General features: G+C 42.6%; 1 protein-coding gene across 1 annotated transcript in view; it reads right to left on the reverse strand.

Annotated features, from left to right (window-relative positions):
- Positions 1-15,206: 15,206 nt before the first annotated feature.
- The window catches only part of LOC138981611 (NACHT and WD repeat domain-containing protein 2-like), a gene marked incomplete in the record, with an annotated part of 92,710 nt that continues 87,119 nt past the window's right edge, over positions 15,207-20,797 (reverse strand). The window contains 1 exon segment of the mRNA XM_070354586.1: positions 15,207-18,878. Within this exon segment, the coding sequence (XP_070210687.1) occupies positions 17,451-18,878 (1,428 nt within the window).

The following is a 20,797-nucleotide window of genomic DNA, read 5'->3' on the forward strand; positions in this document are numbered from 1 at the left end:
GAAAATTGTAATTAAAATTATTTTTATATGAAACGATCCAAAAGTAGGTTTATTGTATTCTTCATTATGTTATGATTCCAAAAACATATAAATATGTTATATTCGGATTAAAAACAAGCTCTGAAAATTAAAAATATAAAAATTATGATTAAAATTAAATTTCCGAAATCGATTTAAAAACAATTTCATCTTATTTCTTGTCCGTTCCTGATTCCAAAAACATATAGATATGATATGTTTGGATTAAAAACACGTTCAGAGAGTTAAAAAGAATAGAGATATAGAAAAGCGTGCTATCCTCCTCAGCGGAACCGCTACCGCGCTTTTCTGGATTGTTAATTTCACTGCCTTTGCCACGAGCGGTGGACAGACGATGCTACGATTGTACGGTCTTGCGGAAAAAATGCAATGCGTTCAGTTTCATTCTGTGAGTTCGACTGAGCTTGACTAAATGTTGTATTTTTGCCTTACGCGACTTGTTTATAAATGTCTTTGATGACGTCATATCCGGCTTTTTGTGAAAGTTGAGGCGGCACTGTCACGCTCTCATTTTTCAACTAAATTGGTTGAAATTTTGGTCAAGTACTCTTTGACAGAGCCCGGACTTTGGTATTGTATTTCAGCTTAGAGGCTTAACAATTAATTAATGAGTTTACTCATTAAAGTTGTCATTAAAATCGAGTTTTCGCAAACAAATCTAAAATTGATTGCACCGTATTCTTCATCAAATTCTGAATCTAAAAACATAATACATATGTCATGTTTACTCTCAAAATGTGATCACAATTAACGAAAATAAATTAATTAGTACTACGATTAAAATGTAAGAAATCAATCCAAAGTCGATTTCATCTTATTCTTATCATTTCCTGATTCCAAAAACATATAGATATAATATGTTGTATTCAAAACAAGCTCAGAAAGTTAACAAGAATACAGAAAGGCGCGCTTTTCTGCTTAGCGCAATACGCTACCGCGCTATTCTGGCTTGTCAATTCATTTTGCACGTGGAAAATTAGCGATATCCTTCTCGCGGGGATTGACGAAGCTGTATTGTCTTGGTGAAAAAATGCAGTGCGTTCAGTTTTATTCCGTGAGTTCGACAGCTTGACTAAATGTAGTAATTTCGCCTTACGCGACTTGTTTATTTTATAAATGTATTTTATGGTTGTGTTTTGTGGTTGTTGTTTTGTGTGTGTGTTTTTGTTTGATAGGTTATTGTTGTTATGGTTGTTGTTATTATTATTGCTGAATATTGTAACGTTTCATTTTAGCCGATCAAGTACCATGTGTGCTGAGATAAAACTCTGTCGAACGAGATACTTGTACAAGCTGTCACTTAATGATGTTTGAAAATAACTCTGTCGGGTTTGTGTGGGTAGTGAAACAAATTCATACGTGCTTCTGTCCGCGTGCTTCAGACACACCCCTCTCCAGTGATCGGCCCCTCCAATGTTTGTTCCAATAAAAGCAAGGGAATTCACTCTTTCACAACCCATACAAACCCGACAGAGTTATTTTGGGAATTTGTCTATTGACATCATGCGCAAAGCCAGCATGGAGAAAAAGTGTGTTCTTGTGTTCTGTTTCGTGTGACTTGTCGTTTGGTTTTGACACTAATACCGGCAAAGGCATTTTGTGATGTAGTTCGTGTGTATTTTAACGCCCAGCTGTCCCGTTGACGGTTTACCCCATGTTTTTTTTGTTTTTTTAATACATGTTGGACTTCAACGAGCAAGACGCGTCGCTTTTGCTCGGGGCTTCGTTTCTTGACGAATGTGTATATATATACGACTGTAATTTAGCAGAACATTTAAAGAACAAGCAAACTCTCTCAATTTATCTACCCCCTCTCTCTCTCTCTCTCTCTCTGTGTCTCTCTCTCTCACAATCACAGACACACACACATACACACACATACATACAAACACACACACACACACACAAACAGACACACACACACACATACACAGACACACTCACACACACAGACCCATTCACATGCTCACAAATACGCACGCACTCCACCACACACCGCACCCCCCCACATACACACACTCTTCACACGCACACACATTAATTGCTGCCCCCGCCACAGTTCTAAACGCATATATTTCTTGAAAATGGCATTAAAATGAATATTCATCAACGGATTATCATATTAATTTTTCTGTTACTTCTTTCTACCCGTCTTGTAATGATGACGTTTGACTTTCACAGATAAATATCCTCGCTTTTATGTTTCAGTCATAAATACACACACACACACGCACACACACACACACACACACACACACACACACACACACACACGCGCGCACACGCTTAGAATATATATCGATTATGACTTGTTCTGTACAGTGAGTTGTTGTTCGTGAATGTGATTTGCTTCTTTAAGCGTTATAACTGCACTTTGGCAACGATACATGGTTGTGCAGGAAACTGGCTATCTCTGCTTAGTTGGCTTTTTTTTTTAATGTCAAATATGTGCAAGAGTCTGCACAGATTGTGCAATTCTGACGGACGTTCTTTTTGCCGATATGCTCAGAATGTCTATTGTGAAGTGAAACATGTCATGTCAGTTTCAAATAAAATGAAAACAGAAGCCACGTTTTTCAAATGCGATTTTTCTTTGTTTGTTGTTGTCCTTGTTTTTGTCTTTGTTGTCTTTGTTGTTGTTGTTGCACGTACGCACGCACGCAAGCACGCACGCACGCACGCACGCACACTCACACACACACACACGCACACACACATACACACACACACACACTAACACACACACACACATACACACACACACACACACACACATATATATATATATATACACCGCCACCCTCGTCCCGATTTCCAATCTACGTTAAAACAATCATTAAGTCAAAAATTGACTAAATGTCAAAAGGTGTCTTCGGTGTCATCTCTGCTGTCTGTCTGCCTCTGTCTGTCTCTGTCTGTCTGGCTGTCTGGCTGGCTGGCTGGCTGGCTGTCTCTCTCTCTCTCTCTCTCTCTCTCTCTCTCTCTCTCTCTCTCTCTCTCTCTTTCATTTAAACTTACTGACACTTTAATCAAAATGCCGTGAAGTATTTTTCATCTTTTTATCTGTATGTACAGCTATAATAGGTAAAGAATGCCCTGATAGTTCTTTGATGATATTTTTGCTGTTCCAGTTGACCCTGTCTTAGGGCGAGGGCTGGATGTAAAAAAGCAGATATATATTCTTGCTTATCTATTACCCTCGACGATAAAAATTGTGTCTCAGGTATCTTGTCTTGTCTTGTCTTGTCTCTCTCTCTCTCTCTCTCTCTCTCTCCCTCCCTCTCTCGCTCTCTCTTTCTCTCTCTCCCCCCTCTCTCTCTCCCCCCTATAAAAGGGGCAGAAAGCAAAGTGCGAAAACAGTTCACCACAACGCAGTGTTCACCCCCGGCTAACGGCGCAAGGGACACAACTTTCACTTGTTTGTTTCCGCGTTGCCTTTTGCTCTCAACGCATACTCCTTCAAATTCCGAAGTTGTTGTTGCTGGCTTGCTGGCTTCCTTGATCGTTTGTGCGTGTAAGTGTACGTGTTGTCTCTGAATTATTCTGCAGAAGAGAAAAAAAGCCATATTTTGCCATAAGTGTATATATAAAGATTGAAGCTTCCATTTGATTCAACCTACGGCAGAGACTGTACAGTGTCACGGAAATTTATTTCAAGTCAGTGTTCATTATCATGAACAAGTACTGAGATATGATACCTACAGGGCATTTCTGTTTAATTTCAAGAGAATGCAATCGTGATAAGAAGAGGCGGGGACATCTTTATCGACGGGAAACTGTTATATGTTTCAAGAGCATACTGTCATGACAAAACAGGCATTTACAAGTTAAAACCATAGGTCTAGTTTGAGAGAATACTCTCCTGCCAAATGTTGTTACATTCACAGTAAAGGGACAATTTCGGTTGCTCTCAAGACAAGTACCACTGTATAGTTATACTGAGTTTCCTTTCTCTGGGGTTGTTCAAGGCTGAAGGATTAAAAGAACAAAATGAAGGATCATATTCCCAATAGAAAGTAATTTGGTATAAATGGCGACGAGCACCGTAACCCCATGCTACTGGAACCACTGAGTATAAGCTTAAGCTCAGGAGCAGGCGTACGAGAGCGCGCCTGCGTATAAAGCAAGTTTCCCTTGTGTGCGTTCTGTGTTGTGAGAGAAAGTTGGAGACGGAGGACACTGAGGGTAATATAGAGGGGTGGATGTGATGGAGGTGGGGGGGGGGGGGGGTGAGTCGCAATGTGAGCTTGCATGGGTGAATTTGTTCGTCTCTGAATGTGCGGGTCTATTCCTTTATCTTGTTTTTGCGCGTGAGTGTTCTGTTCTTTCGCACATGTATCATACATTAGATGACGGGCGTAGTGGCCTAGTGGATAAGACATCGGCCTCTTGATAGGAAGGTCGTGAGTTCAAATCCCGGCCGCTACTGCCTGGTGGGTTCAGGGTCGAGATTTGTCCGATCTCCCAGGTCAACTTATGTGCAGACCTGCTAGTGACTTATCCCCCTTCGTGTGTACACGCAAGCACAAGACCAAGTGCGCACGGAAAAGATCCTGTAATCCATGTCAAAGTTCGGTGGGTTATAGAAACACGAAAACACCAAGCATGCATCCTCCGAAAGCGGCGTATGGCTGCCTAAATGGCGGGGTAAAAACGGTCATAGCTGCATTTAAGTCTAACAGGTCAGTAGTACATATGTGTGTGTGTGTGTGCGTGTGTGTGTCAGTGTGTGTGTGTGTGTGTGTATGTGTGTGTGTATGTTCGTGCGTGCGTGCGTGCGCGTGTGTCAGTGTGTGTGTTTGTGTGTGTGTGTGCGTGTGTGTGTGTGTGTGTGTGTGTGTGTGGTTCTGTGTCTCGATCTGTACATTTATGTCTCTGTACATGTGTGTATTTGTGTGATGGTCCTTACTTCACCTGCGAGTCACTAAAATATTTTATAAACAGAAATGTCAGCACACATTTAAGAATGAAAAACAATACAGAACAGCAGCTGCTTCAGACCCCGCCAAACTGGCAGTCACTGCCTGCAGCAAGATTTGAACAGAAACTGACCTCCGGAGCGCTTCAAGAACCTTGCAAATTATCTCTCACGTCTAACTGCCTTGTTAGTTGTACAGTAAGCTTACGCCACGCTGGAAGCTTTAAAGTCTTATAATCAAATATAGCGGATTTTTGTGCGCTGTTTTAGTTCGAGAGCATCCCTAGTCGTACGCCTGCGCCTATGCAACCGGTAGCTTTAGTATCAATCGTGCATAATCACTGACAAACACCAAGAGAATATTTTGAACAACAAACGTTTGTACGTCAAGGATAAGAAATGGTTTTATGCTGTTGGACCTGTCCATGCCAAAGTGCAGAATTGATGCGAACAATATTATGGTGTAAAAGTAATGTAATGTCCTTTAAAATAGTTATCGGTAAGCACAAGTGTGTGTTATTGTTTTGTATTTGTTGTTGTTTTGTTGTTGTTTTGTTGTTGTTGTTGTTGGTGGTGGTGGTGTTGTTGTTTGTTTGCAAATTTGGGTTGTAGAGAAATGTTCAACATTTTTTTCGACATAATGGCATTTCAAGTGTGTCCATGTCATGTATCACCCCCCGCGTGTTAGGGGGAGTCCCATATTGGTTGGGACTAGAAAGAATTTACCTGATGCTACCCAGCATGTCGTAAGAGGCGACTAACGGTTCTGTTTCTTCTCTTCTTTTGTCTTATTTCTGCCTTACCAGTCCTTTCACCTATATTTCCTTCCAAGAAAACTCTCCCTACTATTCCCTGCAGTTTTCCAATTCTTTTCTTGTTGTCTTATTTCTACCTGACTGGATCCATCACCTTTATTTCACTTACCAAAAGTCTTCTTTTCCACATCCTTATTTCTCTGCACCCCGCATGTCGTATGAGGCGACTAACGGATTCTGTTTCTCCTTTTACCCTTGTTAAGTGGTTCTTGTATAGAATATAGTCAATGTTTGTAAAGATTTTAGTCAAGCAGTATGTAAGAAATGTTTAGTCCTTTGTGCTGGAAACTTGCATTCTCCCAGTAAGGTCATATATTGTACTACGTTGCAAGCCCCTGGAGCAATTTTTTGATTAGTGCTTTTGTGAACAAGAAACACTTAACAAGTGGCTCTATCCCATCTCCCCCCCCCCCTTTCCCCTATCCCATCTCCCCCCTTTCCCTCGTCGCGATATAACCTTCGTGGTTGAAAACGACGTTAAACACCAAATAAAGAAAGAAATGTCATGTATCTTACACCCCATGTGGTATACTGTCAGTCATTACATCAATGCAATGTCATCATTGTTATAATCATCTACGTCATTCTTCGCAAGAGCAGACTCTTCAGCGGCCTAGACATTGTAACCGAGTCCTATAATGTCCTGTCTGATGTCAGGATTGCTGCAGTCATTGCACTCAGTCAGCGAAAGGACGTACACTACCAGTGTCAAATCTACGGAAACACTGGTCTTGTTTAGTTAGTCCACTGCGCATGTCACTTCGCTGAAACGTGGTCTGGTTGAGCCACAGTCAGCCAAAATGGCCGTCGCCACATGGCTTTTGTTGTTGTTATATGTGGATAATCTAAATGTCTTAGTAATTATCTTAGTAATGTTTACAGGAAGTGAACGTTTATGAAGGGAGTGGTCCTTATTCTAGTACGTATAAGCCGCGGGGAGGTGTGCATTCTAATAACTCCATCTCACAAAGTCTGTGGAACAATGTATTGTCCATCAGACTAACTATACTTACTCTTACTTTTGAAGAGGATTTAGTTACAAGTGAGAACAAGCAGGACCAATTTTACATGTTTGCGGCATTATTTTGAAGTGAGGAAAACATTCACAGAAAAATGGTAAAAACAGAGTAAAAAGATGTGTGGATGCGTACTGACGTGAATCCACAGCAAAACACACAAAACACACACACGGTAAAATAGAAACCAAAGCTTCAATATACTTTGCGTAACTGTATATTCTTCCAACAAAAAAAAATATCAAAGATAAAGTCACCAGTATGCTCATTCAGAACTGTTCAAAGCAAACAAACATGGACGGCTGAACGTTGGTAAAGAGACTAGATTTTAGTTCTTTACAGCCTGATTTTCGTTTCCACAAGAAGGTATAAGGCACACAAAAAAAGTTGTATGTTTCTGGTCACCCGACCCTACCTAGTTTTTTCCTGCCGACCCTAGACTTTTTTTTTATTGCATTTGTAACAAAAATGAAAAAAAGCGCGTCAAAACGAAAGTACCAGACGGCAGACGACACAAGGGGGATAACCCCGCATCCCTTTTGTCTCATTTGTTTTGTAATGTGTTGTCTTTCTCTTTGTATAGTAAGTCCAGTCTCTTTGCGTCACTGTATAGTTATTTTCTACCCTGACCACAACAACAACAAACAAGTCGCGTAAGGCGAAATTACTACATTTAGTCAAGCTGTGGAACTCACAGAATGAAACTGAACGCACTGCATTTTTTCACAATGACCGTAGTCCGCCGCTAGTGCAAAAGGCAGTGAAAGTGACGAGCCTGTTCAGCGCTGTAGCGGTTGCGCTGCGCTGCATAGCACGCTTTACTGTACCTCTCTTCGTTTTAACTTTCTGAGCGTGTTTTAAATCCAAACATATCATATCTATATGTTTTTGGAATCAGGAACCGACAAGGAATAAGATGAAATTGTTTTTAAAACGATTTCGGAAATTCAATTTTAATCATAATTTTTATATTTTTAATTTTCAGAGCTTGTTTTTTATCCGAATATGACATATCTATATGTTTTTGGAATCAGAACATAATAAAGAATAAAATAAAAGTAATTTTGGATCGTTTTATAAAAAAATAATTTTAATTACAATTTTCAGATTTTTAATGACCAAAGTCATGAATTAATTTTTAAGCCTTCATGCTGAAATGCAATACCGAAGTCCGGCCTTCGTCGAAGATTGCTTGGCCAAACTTTCAATCAATTTGATTGAAAAATGAAGGTGTGACAGTGCCGCCTCAACTTTTACAAAAAGCCGGATATGACGTCATAAAAGACATTTATCGAAAAAAAGAAAACAATGTCTGGGGATATCATACCCAGGAACTCTCATGTAAACTTTCATAAAGATCGGTCCAGTTGTTTACTCTGAATCGCTCTACACACACACGCAGAGACAGACAGACAGACACACACACACACATACGCCACGACCCTCGTCTCGATTCCCCCTCTATGTTAAAACATTTAGTCAAAACTTGACTAAATGTAAAAACAAAACAAAATCCCTACCTACCTATCCTATTTTTTGTAGCCATGTTACCCGAAACATACAACTTTTTTGAGGGGCCTAAGCAAACACTGAGTGTAGCAAATGTATATTACAGACACATGCATTGAGAAACATTACGTGTAAAAAGAAATATGAGTTCACAAAAGCAGAGCTATCAACAGCGAAGTATGTGTATACACTTTCCAAAACTAAGCGTCCCATCACCATACGAAGTGAAAACAAAGACAAGCAAAACACAGTTCACATGCACTAAACGCGATTAAAAACATAGAAAGCTATTACATGTAAATATCTTGTTTGGATTCAACAAACGTTACGCACAACTATACACACGCCCCTTCATCGAATCAAATTAAAATCTTAACGATCGGATCGTTTTCTTCTTTTTCTTGGCATTCGCACTAAGTTAGAGTAGGGGGAAGAATTTACTCGATGCCCCCCAGCATGTCGTAAGAGGCGACCAACGGATTCTCTTTCTCCTTTTACCCTTGTTAAGTGTTTCTTGTATAGAATATAGTCAATTTTTGTAAAGATTTTAGTCAAGCAGTATGTAAGAAATGTTAAGTCCTTTGTTCTGGAAACTTGCATTCTCCCAGTAAGGTCATATATTGTACTACGTTGCAAGCCCCTGGAGCAAATTTTTGATTAGTGCTTTTGTGAACAAGAAACAATTGACAAGTGGCTCTATCTCCTCTCCCCCCTTTCCCCGTCGCGATATAACCTTCGTGGTTGAAAACGACGTTAAACACCAAATAAAGAAAAAAGTTAGAGTAAGCCTAACGTTCAATGAACTTTGCGAAACTATAGCATTTCATCAATTAATCTGACGTACATTCACAGCAGTAACAAGGTTTGCTGGCCAAGCATGTATAATCGGACGACGACTGATAGTCATTATTGACCTCTACGATGGGTGTTATTTCCAACAACAATAATCCAGTTGGTGTTCACACTTCGTAGAATAGCATGGTTACAATTCCTAAAATAACTCCGTCGGGTTTGTATTGGTCGTTGGAGAGTGACCTTTTATTCCAAAATCTCGTACACATATTGGAGGGGCCAATCACTAGCGAGGGGTCTGTCGAAAACACGTTGAGTTACGCACGTGTTTCCTTCAGACCCCTCGCTAAGGATTGGCCCTTCCAATATTCACACACACACACACACACACACACACACACACACACACACACACACACACACACACACACACACACACAGATACACATCCTTTTACAAGCACCATGAATAAAATACAGGATGGTCCAGAAAAAGCGCCCTATTTTACATTACCTGCCAAATTTGTGATTTTAAAACATTTTGCCGTATGTTTTATGCGGTGTAGACAGCAGATCTGGGAGATTCTTCTCACGCCAATGTGGAACGATTTGGACAGTATACTTCACAGCAGCGGATTACACGTCATACTTTGCCACAAATGCTGTGCTTCTGACAAAAAGACAATGCAGGAGAGAGTTTGGCAGGAACAATGTACCTGATAGAAGGACAATTGAACGTTTTGTGGCCAAATTTCCGGATACTGGGAATGTAGAAAAAAAAAGGTCGATGAAGGTCTCAGTGGTCGACCTCTTTCAGCCGGAACTCCTAACAACATTCGGGCTGTCCGGGATACTGGGAATGTAGAAAATGTCAATAAAGGTCTCAGTGGTCGACCTCTTTCAGCCGGAACTCCTAACAACATTCAGGCTGTCCGGGATACTTGGAATGTAGAAAATGTCAATAAAGGTCACAGTGGTCGACCTCTTTCAGCCGGAACTCCTAACAACATTCAGGCTGCGCGGGATACTGGGAATGTAGAAATTGTCAATAAAGGTCTCAGTGGTCGACCTCTTTCAGCCGGAACTCCTAACAACATTCAGGCTGTCCGGGATACTTGGAATGTAGAAAATGTCAATAAAGGTCTCAGTGGTCGACCTCTTTCAGCCGGAACTCCTAACAACATTCAGGCTGTCCGGGATACTGGGAATGTAGAAAATGTCAATAAAGGTCTCAGTGGTCGACCTCTTTCAGCCGGAACTCCTAACATTCAGGCTGTCCGGGATACTGGGAATGTAGAAATTGTCAATAAAGGTCTCAGTGGTCGACCTCTTTCAGCCGGAACTCCTAACAACATTCAGGCTGTCCGGGATACTGGGAATGTAGAAATTGTCAATAAAGGTCTCAGTGGTCGACCTCTTTCAGCCGGAACTCCTAACAACATTCAGGCTGTCCGGGATACTGGGAATGTAGAAATTGTCAATAAAGGTCTCAGTGGTCGACCTCTTTCAGCCGGAACTCCTAACAACATTCAGGCTGTCCGGGATACTGGGAATGTAGAAAAAAAAGGTCGATGAAGGTCTCAGTGGTCGACCTCTTTCAGCCGGAACTCCTAACAACATTCGGGCTGTCCGGGATACTGGGAATGTAGAAAATGTCAATAAAGGTCTCAGTGGTCGACCTCTTTCAGCCGGAACTCCTGACAACATTCAGGCTGTCCGGGATACTTGGAATGTAGAAAATGTCAATAAAGGTCTCAGTGGTCGACCTCTCTCAGCCGGAACTCCTAACAACATTCAGGCTGTCAGGGATACTGGGAATGTAGAAATTGTCAATAAAGGTCTCAGTGGTCGACCTCTTTCAGCCGGAACTCCTAACAACATTCAGGCTGTCCGGGATACTGGGAATGTAGAAATTGTCAATAAAGGTCTCAGTGGTCGACCTCTTTCAGCCGGAACTCCTAACAACATTCAGGCTGTCCGGGATACTGGGAATGTAGAAATTGTCAATAAAGGTCTCAGTGGTCGACCTCTTTCAGCCGGAACTCCTAACAACATTCAGGCTGTCCGGGATACTAGGAATGTAGAAATTGTCAATAAAGGTCTCAGTGGTCGACCTCTTTCAGCCGGAACTCCTAACAACATTCAGGCTGTCCGGGATACTGGGAATGTAGAAAAGGTCGATGAAGGTCTCAGTGGTCGACCTCTTTCAGCCGGAACTCCTAACAACATTCAGGCTGTCCGGGATACTGGGAATGTAGAAATTGTCAATAAAGGTCTCAGTGGTCGACCTCTTTCAGCCGGAACTCCTAACAACATTCAGGCTGTCCGGGATACTGGGAATGTAGAAATTGTCAATAAAGGTCTCAGTGGTCGACCTCTCTCAGCCGGAACTCCTAACAACATTCAGGCTGTCCGGGATACTGGGAATGTAGAAATTGTCAATAAAGGTCTCAGTGGTCGACCTCTTTCAGCCGGAACTCCTAACAACATTCAGGCTGTCCGGGATACTGGGAATGTAGAAATTGTCAATAAAGGTCTCAGTGGTCGACCTCTTTCAGCCGGAACTCCTAACAACATTCAGGCTGTCCGGGATACTGGGAATGTAGAAATTGTCAATAAAGGTCTCAGTGGTCGACCTCTTTCAGCCGGAACTCCTAACAACATTCAGGCTGTCCGGGATACTGGGAATGTAGAAATTGTCAATAAAGGTCCCAGTGGTCGACCTCTTTCAGCCGGAACTCCTAACAACATTCAGGCTGTCCGGGATACTGGGAATGTAGAAATTGTCAATAAAGGTCTCAGTGGTCGACCTCTCTCAGCCGGAACTCCTAACAACATTCAGGCTGTCCGGGATACTGGGAATGTAGAAATTGTCAATAAAGGTCTCAGTGGTCGACCTCTTTCAGCCGGAACTCCTAACAACATTCAGGCTGTCCGGGATACTGGGAATGTAGAAATTGTCAATAAAGGTCTCAGTGGTCGACCTCTTTCAGCCGGAACTCCTAACAACATTCAGGCTGTCCGGGATACTGGGAATGTAGAAATTGTCAATAAAGGTCTCAGTGGTCGACCTCTTTCAGCCGGAACTCCTAACAACATTCAGGCTGTCCGGGATACTGGGAATGTAGAAATTGTCAATAAAGGTCTCAGTGGTCGACCTCTTTCAGCCGGAACTCCTAACAACATTCGGGCTGTCCGGGATACTGGGAATGTAGAAAATGTCAATAAAGGTCTCAGTGGTCGACCTCTTTCAGCCGGAACTCCTAACAACATTCAGGCTGTCCGGGATACTGGGAATGTAGAAAATGTCAATAAAGGTCTCAGTGGTCGACCTCTTTCAGCCGGAACTCCTAACAACATTCGGGCTGTCCGGGATACTGGGAATGTAGAAAATGTCAATAAAGGTCTCAGTGGTCGACCTCTTTCAGCCGGAACTCCTAACAACATTCAGGCTGTCCGGGATACTGGGAATGTAGAAAATGTCAATAAAGGTCTCAGTGGTCGACCTCTTTCAGCCGGAACTCCTAACAACATTCAGGCTGTCCGGGATACTGGGAATGTAGAAAATGTCAATAAAGGTCTCAGTGGTCGACCTCTTTCAGCCGGAACTCCTAACAACATTCAGGCTGTCCGGGATACTTGGAATGTAGAAAATGTCAATAAAGGTCTCAGTGGTCGACCTCTCTCAGCCGGAACTCCTAACAACATTCAGGCTGCGCGGGAACGGCTTGAGGAACTCCCGAGAAAATCAACACGCCGTCTCTCACAAGGTAATTTATTTTAAATATACCCCAACCCTAACCCTACCAAACTTGCAAGACATAATCTGCCATCATTCTGTTATTGTCTGGTGAACACATTTTCTAAATCTCTCTTCGCAGTAAAAAATGAGATCAAAAAGAAATGAGGGCGCTTTTTTTCGACCACCATGTATAAGGGGAAAACATTTCTTTCTGATAGTCTTCGCTCTACGATTTGTTTAATTGTATTTTATGGTAAATCCAAGTTATCCAATAGATGTAACAAGAAGGGCAAAGCCCATACGACTCACATGCTTGACCTTGACCTTTACATGACCTTGACCTTTAGAGTCAAGGTCAAATAACTAAACCTAGCCATGACATCATACACTAAGAACTGCTTTACACATTTTTCCTACCAAAATACATGTGACCTTGACCCAAGGTCAAGGTCATCCAAGGTCATGCAACACAAAGCTGTTAATTCAAGACATAGGAAGTACAATGGTGCTTATTGGCTCTTTCTACCATGAGATATGGTCACTTTTAGTGGTTCACTACCTTATTTTGGTCACATTTCATAAGGGTCAAAGTGACCTTGACCTTAATCATATGTGACCAAATGTGTCTCATGATGAAAGCATAACATGTGCCCCACATAATTTTTAAGTTTGAAACAGTTATCTTCCATAGTTCAGGGTCAAGGTCACTTCAAAATATGTATACAATCCAACTTTGAAGAGCTCCTGTGACCTTGACCTTGAAGCAAGGTAAACCAAACTGGTATCAAAAGATGGGGCTTACTTTGCCCTATATATCATATATAGGTGAGGTATTGAATCTCAAAAACTTCAGAGAAAATGGGAACAAGAAGAGCAAACGCTCGATCGAGTCACTTTCGCAGTTCTGAATATTATATGAGGCATCAGATGGACAGGAAGAAATTGCTATTCACAACACAATACAGATGTAAATAATTTGATGTAAAGAATAATCCTATAAAGTTTGAATCAATCCGATGAATAGTTTCAGAGATATGATATTTCAATTTTTTTCCTTCAAGACATACCTGTGACCTTGAAAAAGGTCAAAGGTCACCAAAGCAGACGTCAAAGTGTAGAGGTCACTGGGAGTCACGTTCACATAAAATTTGAGCCCGGTCACTTTTATAGTTTCCGAGAAAAGCCCAACGTTAAGTTGTGTGTTGCCGAACAGAAAAGGCTAGTTATCTCCCTTGTTTTTCTGATAACGTTCGTAAAAGGCTACAGATGTAAATACTTTGATGTAAAGAATAATCCTACAAAGTTTCAATCACATCCGATGAACTTTGTCAAAGATATAAAATGTCTAATTTTTCCTTTGACGCTGACCTGTGACCTTGAAAAAGGTCAAAGGTCAACGAAACCATCGTTAAAGTGTAGAGGTCATTGGAGGTCACGACTAAACAAAATATGAGCCGGATCGCTTTGATAGTTTCCGAGAAAAGTCCAACGTTAAGGTGGTGTCTACGGACGGCCGGCCGGACGGCCGGCCGGACAGACTAACACTGACCGATTACATAGAGTCACTTTTTCTCAAGTGACTCAAAAATGGGAAAAATGTGAAAAATAGCTGTTTTTTAGACAACATTTATGGCCCCTGCGACCTTGACGCAAGGTCAAGATGCTATGTATGTTTTTTGGGGCCTTGTCATCATACACCATCTTGCCAAATTTGGTACTGATAGACTGAATAGTGTCCAAGAAATATCCAACGTTAAAGTTTTCCGGACGGCCGGCCGGCCGGCCGGACGGACGGACGGACGGACGGACGGACGACTCGGGTGAGTACATAGACTCACTTTTGCTTCGCATGTGAGTCAAAAACTGAGTTCTTACCAAATATATTATTTTCACGATCATTATGCGCACTTGTTTCAACTTTATAGTACTAATCTATTTCTATGTTTAGGGTGGGTGGGAAAGGAAACTGGTAGCTGTATAATAAAGTCAATAAAACTTCCAACCTAAACAAATTCCTCTTCTCAGAAGACACCGGAGTGAACTTTCTTACTGAACATGTCATATATACACCTTTAGTATACTTTTACTTACAAAGTCATTGGGATATGTTCTGGCGGAAAAAAATCAATTTCTTGGAAAAACAATACATGGACGAGATGAACAATAACATACAGACACAGATCTTATATAACCAGTTGTAATAATATTTCCTTGGGGTGGTTACGAGACACATTGTATATAAAAAACTAGAACCACAGGGATGTAACAAGAAATAGGCAAAAGGCAATTGAAACTCAATGCAAATGTAAATATGGTGGTTGCAGCTATCAGATTCGCATGTAAACTTGCCTGGAATGAAAACAAACTTGCTTGAAATATACGTGAAAAGACAATGTTTATTTACACAAGATTGTAGACCAGTCCTATAGAATCTACAGCGTACCTTTAATAATGTGTTTGCACACTAACAACATAAACATATTAACCAAGAATGCATGAATTTGTATATTTATTATGTACAGATAACATATTCTGTAATAGAATGAGCAGACCGGCACGGTTGGCCTAGTGGTAAGGCGTCCGCCCCGTGATCGGGAGGTTGTGGGTTCGAACCCCGGCCGGGTCATACCTAAGACTTTAAAATTGGCTATCTAGTGGCTGCTCCGCCTGGCGTCTGGCATTATGGGGTTAGTGCTAGGACTGGTTGGTCCGGTGTCAGAATAATGTGACTGGGTGAGACAGGAAGCCTGTGCTGCGACTTCTGTCTTGTGTGTGGTGCACGTTATATGTCAAAGCAGCACCGCCCTGATATGGCCCTTCGTGGTCGGCTGGGCGTTAAGCAAACAAACAAACAAAAAATAGAATGAGCAGACTCCAACTTTGATCTGTACCCATGTCCTCTAGTTCGCGTAAACTGAATATCGCACATACAGGACGACCAAAAATGCCACTCACTGAAATGACAATTACTTCATATTTGGTGCACATTAGCTTGAGACTGGAATGATAATTTCACAAAGTTTCAAGTATACAGATCAAGTGGTTTGATTTTTACGCGTTTACAAAAATATTGTTTCTATTCCAACTTGAACCATCAAGACTCCAGGCATGTACTTGCTGTTTCAACTAATATAATGTCTGAGAATGGTTTATGTATGCAAGGCCCAGCAGGTCAAAATCTGGAAGGCTTAAATCGGGTTAGTGTGACTACCACTCAGTGCCACCACTCGTATGTATGAGTCCATCCCCGAATTTGGAATACGTTTTTTAAAAAGCATAAAAGTCAGACCTGAGACTTTTTGAACTTATCATCCCTTACAGCCAGTTTACAACAAATATGAAGTAATTCACTTAACAAATTTAGCTGTCATTATAAGCATTTAAGTGGGTGGCATTTTTTATGGGCCACCTCATATATCTTTACATATTTTGCGTGTTTAATTTAGTGTATTATCCCGTTGCTGAGTTTGAAATGCAGAGAAAATATACAACACGTATCTCCACGAAAACTTTTGAACAAATGACATGTGAGCCTATCACAATTGCTGAAAAGGACGTTTTTGTGTAAAGGAAGTGAGAACAAAAATTCTTTTTGAATTCATTTTAAATGCTACACTATTCCTGAGGTAAAACTTTACCGTCAAACTGCAAATAGGCCCTATTAAAAAAGAAAACGTCAATAGTTTCTTTTCCAAGTAGTCAAACGTTGTGTCTTCCCACCAAATGCATACAACGTTGCGCTTTGAAGCTTACGGGGGAAAACAAGGCCACGATTTTTTAAGATATGTCACGAACACAGTAAGCACATTTTCAATGCAGACAAAAAGCAAAATAAACGGTGAATATGACAGCTGCTGTAGTATTCACACATACACCAAAACAATCTAGAAAAAAAAACACAGCCTCGCTTGGGGCCATTCATGAATTACAAAACGACTCAAGCCAGAAAATAAACAAACAAAGAGGGAAAAATGACTCACAAAATCTTCAAGGATTGTATATATTGCAACCGGTAACAAATGTCCACAATTATTTGTATCCCACACAGCTGTGCACACTGTCAAGAAAGGCAAAGACTAACACCGTCAAATATCTTCGTCAGTTTGATCGCAGTGTCTTGCTCAGCAATTGTACATCTCAACAGAAATACGCTGACTGTCTTTTTCAGCAACTCTGGATCAGTTTCTATAAATATCAGCAAAGACATTCTTACCCTTCATACACAACGCCGTCTTGAAATGCATTCTGAGAGTATTTATTCCTTTTGAAGCCGAACAACCAAACAAAGTTACAAAGCACTTATTTACGCTCTGTCCATGTTGTGTTTGATAGCCAAACAAAGTAACCTCATTAGCATATATTTGCAGCGTGATAACCCCATAAAACACATCACTTACCAACACACCACAGGGCTTTGCGTGCCCGCGCTGCACAACACGCGTTAGCTTGACTAAAGCGCCATGTAACGCATGGCTCCACCATGCTTTTCAAAGCGTTACGACAGCGATATGAAACACGAGTCACACTGTCCCTTTTCAACGCGCATCGCAGCACAGCTTATCTACCAGCGTCCTGAAAACGCTTACAGCAATCCGTGACTTCTCGCACGGTGCTACGCCTTCAGGAGAGAACGCAGGCTCGAGACTTCTGCGCTCCGCGGGCTTTTGCCACAAACCTTGCTACCTGCAGTGCTGTGCCCACGGCGTTCTTAGTGGAGATGGCATCGCCGTTGGCAGGCTTGTCGTCGTTTTCCGGTAGAGGAGGCGGCTTGACCGCGATGGTGCGACTCTGGAGGTCCTCCAGCACGTCCTCGTGCTCCTCGTCCTCGGGGTCTGCGATGGCAAGCGTGGTGAGGGAGCCGTCCACTGCGCCCAGCACGATAGCCGTGCCCTCAGGGTGACACGTGATGCACTTCACCTCAGCGCTCGCCTTGAAGTTGGCTAGCATCTTGCCGTCGCTGACACGGAAGAGGCGCATGGTACGGTGGCCGCTGTGGTAGTACACGACGTTCTTGTCGTTTTCCGTGAAGAAGACCTTGACGCTGAAGACGCCCTCCGCCACGCGCGGGATGAGGGTCTTGATGGTCTTGCCGTTTTTCAGATCCAGGATCCACAGGCCGCCGCGGGACGGGGCGAAGAGGCCCTTCTTGCCGTTACGTGTGTGCATGCCGTTCCAGTTTGCCACGGAGCGCACCATGGTCTTCTTCTTCAGGTCCAGAATGTTGCCCTTCTCTTCGTCGATGATGGCCACCTGGTTGGGATCGTGCTTCATGGCCACTACGCGCTGGCACTCCCGGTAGTTGGCGTACTTGAGCTGCAGGTTGTACAGCAAGGTGCCGGTCTTGGCGTGGTACACGCCGATCACGTCCCCGCTCTTGTCGCTGGCCGGCACCGCCAGGAACAGTCCGTCGTGGGTCAGCACGGCCGGCACAAAGCGCTTGAGGTTGTACTCGAACTTGTAGACCTGCTGGCAGGTGGGGATGGCGAGGCAAGTGCAGGAGCCCTTATTGCTGGCGGTCTTGGCCACCACCACGGCCTTCGTGTCCTCCTGGTTCAGCATGATCTGCTGGATGTCGCCCAGCGACACCTGTTGCAAGGGCGTGTCCTTGGCCATCTCCCACACCAGCAGGCATGGCGACTCCGCCGTCAGCACGAAGGAGCCGTCCCGGGTGAGCGCGGCGTGCGACACGATGGCGCTGCGCGAGTTGCTGACGCAGAGCTTGACCAGGCGGCCGGTGTCCAGGTCCCACACGGCGGTCTGGTTGCGCGTGGTGGTCACGCACAGGCTGGTCTCCGAGGCCAGGCTGACCGTTTCGATGGGCCGCTCCATGCGGTCGAGCGGGTGCACCTCCTCCAGGATTTTGTCGAAGTTCCAGACGTTGATGGTCTTGTCGATGGAGGAAGAGATGACGACGTTGCGGCCGGCGGAGACGCCGGTCATGTTGATGATGCGTCCGAAGTGGGCGTCCAGCGTTTTGACCATGTTGCCCTGCTTGACGTCCCACACGTACAGGTTCTTGCGCACCCCCGCCACCACGAACTGGTTGCCCTGGAAATAGACACACAAAGACACGCACGCTTGTTACATATAGTGCTAGTTCTTAACTAAACGGGTATGTTAATACTACAAGATGGAAGGAAAAATGACACTGGGAGAAAAACGCACAGATACCCGACCGTTGTTACTTCGCGGGATGGACGAACTCAAGACATCCGATATCAATATACTGCAGAGAAAAAATATAAACCAGATGAAAAAACAGGTGATGACACTTGAAAAAACCTAAACGGCCGTAGTCGCCAACAAACAAGAAGGGCAAAGCACACACGACTCACATGCTGAACATACCTTGATCTTTCTTTCAGAATAATTTTACAATAAAACTGAGAAAAACAATATTTATTCAGTAAAGAAAATAATTACAGAAAACTAATGCCATTGTGAGTTGCACATTCAGTAACTGCATCCAAGTTATGGTGCATACTGTGTCAAAAGGTTCTCCATCCTAAAATGATAATCGCTGGTCATTAGGGGATCGAGTCGAACAAGGAACGTCAGTTCTCCGACTTCTCTCTAATCTGGCGCCTGTTTTCTCTTTTTTGACAAATATCAGTTTAACTCAAACTGACCTGGAACTTGAAGATATGTAACCTAATGTGAGTTATTATGAAAATATAATGTATTTCCCTCACACATATGTAGTTTTGGAAGAGTTATTTTCAATAGTTCAAGGTCAAGGTCACTTCAAAATATATACATTTCAACTTTGAAGGACCCTGTGACCTTGACCTTGAAGTGAGGTCAAGTTGCCAAACATGTTTCTGAAGACCTTGTAACCATACACCATCAGGCCACAATTGGTGTTGATAGACTTAATAGTGTCCAAGAAATATACAATGTTAAAGGTTTCACAGACGGACGGGGGGACGGACGCCCGGACGCCCGGAAGGACAGGCGGACGATGTCGGTGAGTATATAGACTCACTTTTGTAAGTATAATGTATTTCCCTCACACATATGTAGATTTGGAAGAGTTACCTTCCATAGTTCAAGGTCAAGGTCACTTCAAACTATGTATACAATCCAACTTTAAAGGACCCTTGCGACCTTGACCTTGAAGCAAGGTCAACCAAACTGGTGTCCAAAGATAGGGCTTACATTGCCCTGTATAGCATACATAGCTAAGGTTGCCATTCTCGATAACTTCAGAAAAAAATGCGAAAATGTGAAAAATTGTCGTTTTTAAGACAACAATTACGGCCCCTGTGACCTTGAACTTGAAGTGAGGTCAAGTTGCCGCACATGTTTTTTGAGATCTTGTAACCATACACCATCAGGCCACATCAGGTGTTGATAGACTTAATAGTGTCCAAGAAATATCCAACGTTAAAGTTTTCCGGACGGACGGCGGGACGGACAGACGGACGACTCGGGTGAGTACATAGACTCACTTTTGCTTCGCATGTGAGTCAAAAAATCAACAGCAGGAGTGAACACTTAAATAGCAACTTAGCTGAGGAAAATTAAAATGAAACTTATTAGGGGATTGATTATCATATCTAAAAAATTACTATTGAGAAAGAACTATATTTGCAAATGACAATGCTTTACCTGCTGTTAAATCCTGCCTTTAGATGAGCACCAAACTTAAAATTTAAAACAATTCTCACCCGTTTAAAAACTACAATCCGAAACTTTCCCCGGGTTGAAAACCGCAGTGAACAACTTTCGCCCTTATAACTAAAACAGTTTGCCACTTTTAACTTGTTAACACTTTCTACACCTATGTTGACCAAGTTTTTTTTTAGCCGAGACCAGATGTGCTGCAGCAGGTCACTTAATTGGAGTAACTGCGTAGTAAACGGCATCAACACGCTGGAATGCAGGTGTTAGATGGACGTTACAGGAAGCGACTGAAGCTAACAGTCTGAGCGGATATATCCGTAACCGGTCAGATAGAGCCATAT

The sequence above is a fragment of the Littorina saxatilis genome, linkage group LG12 (genome assembly GCF_037325665.1).
Source record: "Littorina saxatilis isolate snail1 linkage group LG12, US_GU_Lsax_2.0, whole genome shotgun sequence".
Lineage (NCBI taxonomy): Eukaryota > Metazoa > Mollusca > Gastropoda > Littorinimorpha > Littorinidae > Littorina > Littorina saxatilis.